Source organism: Crocuta crocuta, unplaced genomic scaffold, assembly GCF_008692635.1.
Source record: "Crocuta crocuta isolate KB4526 unplaced genomic scaffold, BGI_CrCroc_1.0 scaffold16, whole genome shotgun sequence".
NCBI lineage: Eukaryota > Metazoa > Chordata > Mammalia > Carnivora > Hyaenidae > Crocuta > Crocuta crocuta.
Genome location: NW_027531893.1, coordinates 985,332 through 994,076, shown reverse-complemented (window position 1 = coordinate 994,076; position 8,745 = coordinate 985,332). Strand labels below are relative to the sequence as shown.

At 41.2% G+C, this 8,745-nt stretch overlaps 1 protein-coding gene across 1 annotated transcript in view; it reads left to right on the top strand.

Annotated features, from left to right (window-relative positions):
* Window positions 1–1,080, top strand: part of LMOD2 (leiomodin 2) — an 8,083-nt gene extending 7,003 nt beyond the window's left edge. The window contains exons 3-4 of the mRNA XM_077773347.1: window positions 1–322; window positions 1,054–1,080. The exon at window positions 1–322 is cut by the window's left edge and continues 39 nt beyond it. Of these exons, the coding sequence (XP_077629473.1) occupies window positions 1–322; window positions 1,054–1,080 (349 nt within the window). The remainder of the gene's footprint in view (window positions 323–1,053) is intronic.
* The last annotated feature ends 7,665 nt before the right edge of the window (window positions 1,081–8,745 follow it).

Sequence of the window (8,745 nt, the reverse complement as noted above, 5' to 3'; positions counted from 1 at the left end):
TCCTCCTCCCCAAGAGCTGCCCCCTCCTCCTCCACCACCACCTCCTCCACTCCCAGAGAAAAAACTAATCACTCGAAACATTGCAGAAGTCATCAAACAGCAGGAGAGTGCCCAGCGGGCATTACAAAATGGACAGAAGAAGAAAAAAGGGAAAAAGGTTAAGAAACAGCCAAACAACATCCTAAAGGAAGTTAAAAATTCCCTGAGGTCAGTGCAAGAGAAGAAAATGGAAGACACTTCCCGCCCTTCTACCCCACTGAGATCAGCTCATGAGAATCTCATGGAAGCTATTCGGGGAAGCAGCATAAAACAGCTAAGGCGGGTAAGTAACCCAAGGGCGGATTTGGGGCACAGTGCAGTGAGTGAACCCCTATTATACAATAGTACCAAAATCACCTTTCAACACATTTGTGAATGTTTAAAATATTTTAGTATGCGAGAGCAAGCGTCCCAATTTGGAACACCAGGAGCGGGTCACCAGTGGGCACATTTCCACTGGAGAAGTGTGCCTGGCCCACCTTCTTAGCCCCCCAATTCCAGAAGGGCCAGGCCTATTTTAAGGCACTCCAATATATAAAAATCCTGATTTCCTTAATAAGAAAATCAGGGAATATACTCTATATTCCAAAAAAGATGATCAAGTTGCAGGTGATTTAAAACTGAATTTACATTATAGAGGCACCTGGGTGGCTCAGTCGGTTGAGCATCTGTCTCTTGATTCCGGCTCAGGTCATGATCTCACAGTTTGTGAGATCAGAGCCCCATCTCGGACTCTGTGCTGACAGCTCGGAGCCTGTTTGGAATTCTCCCTCTGCCCCTCCCCAACTCACGCGCGTGCGCCCTCTCTCTCAAAATAAATAAAGTTAAAAAAATAATAAAAGTAAAAATAAACATGAAAAAATAAGCCCTAATTTATAATATAAACTTTGAATATCACACAGCAATAATCAACCTATATCTGAGTTAGTCTTAGGGAATACTGCTAGAGACATACCCTATTTCTTGTTTATCTTTTGTGTTGTTTTATTGAAAGACAATTCCTCATTCTTCTAGGTGGAAGTTCCAGAAGCTCTGCGATAAAAACACCATCTTTGGAAGAAGATGCAGATTCGTTCAGGGGTATTGAATAAAATGCATTATGAGCTGTTTCTAATATACCTTCTTCAATTTGAAATGTTTCCTGACTTTAAAAATAGCCTCACCTATTAATTCCAAAGAGAATTTTAAGAAACAATCAGGATGTTTCTTCTGTAAATATGCAAATAAACTACTTTTTTATGTTATGAGATTTGTATTGGCAAGAAGCAGTTTATTTAAAGATGCTCTTCTATCTCTGGGATGTGTTGGTAACTCTGAGCTGTTATGAGTTAATGAAACGTGCTGTTATTTTTGTAATCCCAATAAATTTGGATTGAAGTTTTTTGGTTTTTTTAAAACAAACTAATTTTTGTGTGCTTGAGTTTGATACATCTGTCAGGTGTTTATGTAACATTGCTAAATATTAAAAATGTGACATTCTTACCCAAAAAGGGCTTGGGTCCTTAGCATTTTCCTCTTTGTTTTTTCACATCCCAGATAATTCGATCAGAGCTCTTTCTAAAACGTATGAAATCAAAAATTTTCTTCAGTCTTCTTGGTAGTGAGATAAAAGCTGTAGGAAAGATCCCGAAGTGGCTTTTATCATCCTGGATGCACTGATGTTAGACCCGCTCCCAAGAGGCTTATAGATACCCAGGAGTTGATTCAATCCTTTACAGTTAATGTCAACTATTTCTGGAGGAAAGAAAAAAAATGAAGGAACGCTTCTTGGTAGAGGAAATTTCATTAGGGGAATTCCTGGAAAATAAGCCCCGAATGGAGAGCTGTCTTGTAGCCGATACTAAAGATTCACCTCCCAAGCCTCCCTTTGAACTATCCTTAGATGAGCCTTAGTCCAGCGGGCCTCCACCTTTGTGTGCCCTACACAAATGGTGACATTGACATCCTCGACACATATCCAGGGACAAAGGCACTTGTATTTCTAATCCCCAAATATCATTCTATTCCACCTCTCTGTCACTCAAGGAAGACCTGAATTCAAATTAGAGAAAGGCATGTCCGAGACTTCCTTCATCCAGCTCCAGTGCTCCATTCCAACTTATGAAAGCTATAAATCTCTTCTAAAGCCCTTTGTCTTAACTATGATTAGCAGTGTTTCCTTTGTGTCCTACAGAGTCTCACAGTGGTCCTGGCAAAGCTCTCTGGGCCACTCATTCATTAATTGTTTGCTCTACATACAAAGCTTTGGATTATCTTCAATCAAGAGGACTTTGTTTCACTAGGCTATTTCTCCAATAGTTCTTGGGTCTGTCTCTTTTAGTCTGTTTCTATTGTTCTGCCATCCAGAGAGGTTACTCAGAGAGAACAACCAATATAACCTCTGAAAGTGGGTGCCAGATATCTCTGAGCCAAGCCAGTGCCCTGGGTCCACATGGGGAGTGGCTGACATCTTCTGAACTATCTAAATTATCTCATGACTACTATTCACAAAAACGTCAAAAGGGGCTGTCCCCATTTTAGAGATGAGGAAACCATTCAGAGAGGAAATGGGCTCAGGAAGTCAAGGTTGCATGTGGCCGTGCGTATCTCTGACCGCGCAGCCTGTGCCCATTGTATATCACATCACCTCCGGGTGTCCCTCCAGAATCAAACCTCCTCAAGAGTCCCTGTTCTTACAACAGTGATGGAGATTGCAGTTTCTATTTTAAGTGACTTCACTACTTTTACCCTTTTACCCTTTTTCATTAGTGTTCACAATCATGCTTATTATGGTGTAAACAGATAAAAAGCTAAAATGTAGGTTCTGAAAAGACGTGTGTGTGTGTGTGTGTGTGTGTGTGTGTGTGTATTTAGAACAGAAAGCCAAGGCCAAATCTCTTTTCCCATCATCCTTGCATGTGCATGAGCACAGGGCTCTTCTAAACTGGAAAAACTTCTGACTTCACCATGATGAGGCAGTGGGGCAGACAGTTCCTGATAAATCAGGGTTCATAAAACGACGCATGAATCCCAGAAAGCCACTGTGTGGCAGCTCTCTGGAGTGAGGAGGAAAAGGTTAGTAATCTGGGCTGCCAAGAGCCATATAGCTGGGGGCACTGGCCAGGCCTTCTCACCAAAAGTGAGTGATTGGCAACCAGATAGTCTGACCTCTGCATTTAAAAGTCTACCTTGCTGGGGACGCCTGGTGGCTCATTCAGCCAGCAGCCAGCTATAGCTCAGATCACAATCTCACGGTTCCATGCGTTGAAGCACTGCATCAGACTTTGCGCTGATAGCATGGAGTCTGCTTGGGACTCTCTCTCTGTGTCTCTGTCTCTCTCTTTCTGCCCCTTTCGTACTTGGGTTCTCTCTCTCTCTCTCTAAAATAAATAAACATCTAAAAATAAATAAATAAATAAAGATCAATCAATCAATCTATCTTGCTGGAAATGTCTGGGCCTGAGGAGATAGCAGTATGCACTTCCTGGGAATGTCACAAAAACGTAAATAAAGACATGAATCCTCACCCTCAATCTACAAAACAGAATATAAAGCCCATCACAACACAGGTGTGATGTGATCAGATACTGAGTGGGTACATTTAGCATTTAGGAAAACCATTTCTAGAACAGTATTACAGAATACAGTACTGTAAACATTTGAGATGTTATGACTCTCTCTATTCAGCACAGGATGGGGATTCTTAGTTTATCCTTCCTGCAAACTCATAGAGTTTGTACGAAAAGTAGTGAGTTCATCCTTTATCAGGAGGTTTCACCTCACTGGGAGAAGAGTGTCCAAGGCCAGCTGAAGTGTTTAGGCTGTGATTTATATTTGCACATTAATCTCTTGAAGTACATATCATCCCGATTTGAAACAGGGCCAGGTTGCTGAGTCTCACTCTGCTTTGAGAGCCATGGCTGCCCCAGGTATTTAATAACTCAGTGTCAGCAGGATGTTGATTTAATACCTGCCCTGACGTAGTTGCTCCAAGTGAGTGAAAGGAAGAGGTAGTACCAGGCTGTACGCCTATATTGAGATGCACCGAGGAGTAGGGCAAATCCACTGGTTCTTGAGAAGGCCCCTTAGCCAGTTCCTTTCATGACAAACTGAACACTATCTTTTCTCCACTTGTCTGAGGGTTGAGGGGTGGAGTTTTATTTTCATTAATGATCAAATAGCATGGTCTGAAAGCCTAAGAATTGATCTAAGAATTAGAAAACTCAGAAATATGGTACCAACATTACTGCACTTAACAGCTTCCACAAATATTTTCCAAATGCCTACAACATTCCAGCAACTTTTCTGGATGCTGAGGATACACAGTGAACAAGGGAGATAAAATCCCTGTCCTCATATACCTTACATTCTTTTTTAAAAATTTTTTAAATGTTTTTTATTTATTTTTGAGAAAGAGAGCAAGGCACAAATGGAAGATGTGCAGAGAGAGGGAGACACAGAATCTGAAGCAGGCTCCAGGCTCTGAGTTGTCAGCACAGAGCCTGACACATCGCTCGAACCCATGAACCACAAGATCATGACCTGAGCATAAGTAGGATGCTTCGCCAACTGAGCTAGCCATCATGTACCTTACATTCTAATTGAGGGAGTTGAGGTTAACAGCGTTCCTGCAAGCATCATGAATTTCCGTATCAAGTGCCTCCTGTGTTTAAGACACTTTGCTCGGTACTGGGGAGACCAGGTTAAATTAGAAAGTGTCCTCCATGTCAAAGCAATGGGAATCCTAAGAAAACCATCCCTTCCTGAATATGCGGTAGGATCTGAGTTAGAGGCAGATGTAGGGTCCTACGTGGGCACTGAGGAAGCCTAATCATCTAAAGTTTGTGTCAGCAAACTTTTTCTGTAAAGAACTAAGGAGCAAATTAAAAAAAAAAGACTTTATGGGCCATTTGGTGTCTGCCAAAACTATTCAACGCTGCCCCTGCAGGGGAAAAACAGCCATAGGCAATATACTCATGAGTAAAGCATGTCTATCTTCTAATAGGACTTTATTAATAGATGCTCAGATTTAAATTTAATATAACATTCATGAGTTGTTAACTTCCTGCTTTTGATTTTTTTCAACCATTTAAAAATGCTAATGTTCTTCTTAGTTCAGAGGCTGTACAAAAATAGGTGTTGGATGGATTTAACTTGTGAGCCACAGTTCACCATAGACCTCTGACCAAAAGCAGATGAGGGGTCAAGAAGAGCTTCTCAAGGAAGGTGACACATGAATTGGACATTTAAAGAAGAAAGAAGATGCCAGGCTAAAAAAAGAGTCACATGATGGGTTTAGGGAACAAGGAAGGATACTTAAGTTTGCAGAAACATGGCAATATAGGAAATAGTTGAAAACCATAGCGTTTAATATAATTCTGTAAGAACAACAATTGGGTAAAGAGTTGATATTTCAGTCTTTATAGTGTGATAATTTTAGTGAATTGAAAATAGAACTATTGTATAGTTTCTGCATGGCCTACTTTTTTTTTTTTTTTACAAAAAAATGATTACTTTGTGATCATTAAGAAAAATCAGAATATATAGATAAGCAAAAGGACTTAAGAATCCGCATAAAACCACCCACACAGAACAACCACTGATGACCCTTTAGTGTGTATCCTTTTAGATTCTCCTTGATGTATATTTAAATATACATATTACTATGTTTTCAACAAAAAGGGGAAGAGAGCATACCTACCTTTGTATAATCCACCATATTTTACTTAAGAAAGTTCAGTAATTGCTGGATATTTAGGTTACTTTGATTAGTCCTCTGATGTTGGACATATAGTTTGTTTTAACCCATCCCTTTGAGTTATTCTGACTTGTAGCTCTTCCAAAAAGCCCTTACAAGAACTGATTGACTGAATGATTGGCAGCTAAAATGCCATCTCCTGGATAGACAGGGGTTGTGAGCTATCATTGTGGTACACCAAAGCTGGAAATTAGGTTTCAACCAAACTATCATGGTTACCAACTTTCTCGTGGCCAAATTATATGCCTGTCTGAACCACATAGGCATGCATTAGTAAGATGCCTTTCAAGAACTTCATGCTATTTTCTGCTTCTGAATAAAAAAAAAAAGGATGAATTGAGAGTTACAGAAGCCCAATCTGAGCAACTGAGCACAAGCTAAGGAATGTGGACTCAATTAGGAAAGTCTTGGGAGCATCAAAGAATTTCCAGAGAAGGAATGACAGGATGTTTATATAGGTTTTGAAAATATGACCTGTGTAACCAAGAGAAGGATGGATTCCATGAGGTCCAGGCTGGTGGTAGGAAGACCAACCGGGAGACCATTACTGTCATTTAAAAACAAAACGACACAGGTGCTCCTGAGTGGTTCAGTTGGTTAATCGTCTCACTCTTGACTTCGTCGCAGGTCATAATCTCACAGTTTGTGTGTTCGAGTCCATGTCAGGCTCTGTGCTGACTCAAACACACAAACTGTGAGACATGGAGCCTGCTTAGGATTCTCTCTTTCCATTTCTCTCTGCCCTTCTCTCTCTCTTTCAAAATAAATAAATAAATAAAATGAAAAGAACTGTAAACTCTGTGTCAGTGTCAAGGGGTCAGAACAGATAGAGCAGAGACTAAGGAAGTACATACCCCACAGAATTTAGTAACTGGCTAAATGTAGGGGGCAGGAGACAACAAAAGAGAGGAGTCTATGTTGACACTTGGGTTCCTGGCCGGGCCATTTGGGTGGACAGCGGTGCCACAGAGTGGGACAGGAATTCAGCAGGAACAGGTGCTGGAGGAAGAAGATGACTGACTTCAGTTTTAAATACATTGTGTCTGAAGTGCTTGTCCATTTGAATGTGTGGACAGGTCTAGAATGATGGGGAGGAGACTCCTGCTGGAAATGGGGGCTTGGGGGTCACATGGTATGAGTGGCATTTAAAGATGCCACTTGAGGGGTTTAGGTGAGGTCACTCAGGGAGTGTGGAGAATGCAGAAGCTGAGTATAACCGGTCAAAAGGAGAGAAGACTCGCATGGCCGAGCACAGAGTTGCACTAAGGAAGGTGCCGTCCATGCCATAAAATGTCTCAGCAAGTTTTGGAGCTTGATGGTGGTCACTTAAACTGGTGGTCTGGGTGAGAGCAAGTTCATGGGAGCAGTGGAGATGGAAATCAACTGTAGGGCTAGGGTGGGACATTCTCCAGGATGAGTGTAGTTCAGTGCTTCACCAGAGGGTCTGCTGCTGGTGGGCGGCCAGAGAGTCCCCAAGTCTCGGAAGAGAAAAGGTACATCCTCCTGGTATGTCATTTTCACTTGACATGAGAAATTAAAATTATACTTTATTTAATTTTTTAAATTTATATTTATTAATTTTTTTAAAATTTTATTTCTGAGAGAGAGAGAGAGACAGCATGAGCAAAGGAGGGTCAGAGAGAGAGGGAGACACAGAATCTGAAACAGGCTCCAGGCTCTGAGCTAGCTGTCAGCACAGAGCCCCACGCAGGGCTCGAACCCATGAACCATGAGATCATGACCTGAGCTGAAGTCAAACGCTTAACCGATTGAGCCACCCAGGTGCCCCTAAAATTATATTTTATACACACACACACACACACATATACATATGTAATCATTTTTACTTGACATGAGAAAAATATATTATTTATACACTTATATATAAATTTATATATATTTTTATGTCAAAAAAATTATAGGTGTGTGTGTACATATATATATCCTGATACTTGAAAGTTTGCATTATATTACTTCACTTTTATGAAAGACCTACGTTAGTACCTGTTTTCATTGACAAAAAGGAATCCAAAGAGGATTTTCACTTTTAAAAACAAACAAAACAAAACAAAACAAAACCAAAACTGAGAATAACATTCAGTGCTTGAAAGCTAGTTCCGAGGTAGTGCACACCTCAAGCAGTGAGAGGGCCCGACCCAGCCCCCTCACCAGGACCTGAGCTCACCATCTCAGCACCAAGCCTCCATAGCTTTGAACCATGTCTGTGAGCATCTGTGCTTCATCTCAATTTATTTTTGTGCATCTGCTAGAAAGTTGTGTATGAGGAATGCCTAGGAGGGGTTATTTGTTGGATCTGGGAATACTCAGAAATTTTTCCATATAAATTAAGTCATTGCTTCTTTGCTTTATGCCATTTCTGCTTACGGAAGTGTTTATAGAAACACTCTACTTTAGGATAACGGGGGCAACTGCATGTATGTTCTAGATAAAGTCAATTGGAAATCTCATTCCATCTCTGCCACAGGCCATGGTCTTCTGCAGGATTTCAGAGAATTCCTGCTCTTAGTTGTTTCTGGGTCCCTGCTCCAAGCCTGCATCTTGCAAGTCTATGATTTAATGGCCCTGTTGCAAATTATATTGATCTAATAATGTGATGATTGGCCTGTGGCAATCAGCCCTCCTTGATTCCCAAAGCCCCAACATTGCGTGAAAATTTGGGAAATGAAGAAAGGGTTGACATTACAGCAACACAAACTTCAAACCAAACATGAGACCTTCCTGTTGTGAGAAGTCCTCTGCCTAACTTACCATCAGAGATTTGTCCCCCCCACTGGCTATTTCATCCCACTAAATAGTCCGAGTTCTTTTGCTAGCGTGTCACTTCCTCCCTCTTCTCTCCTGCTTCTGCATCACCACTAACCCCCTATCGTATTCTTGGGAATTCCGGGGTCATTTCACTCTGTGATGCACAGCAGATTCAGCTCTCTCTGGTCCCTTCTCCCAAGGAG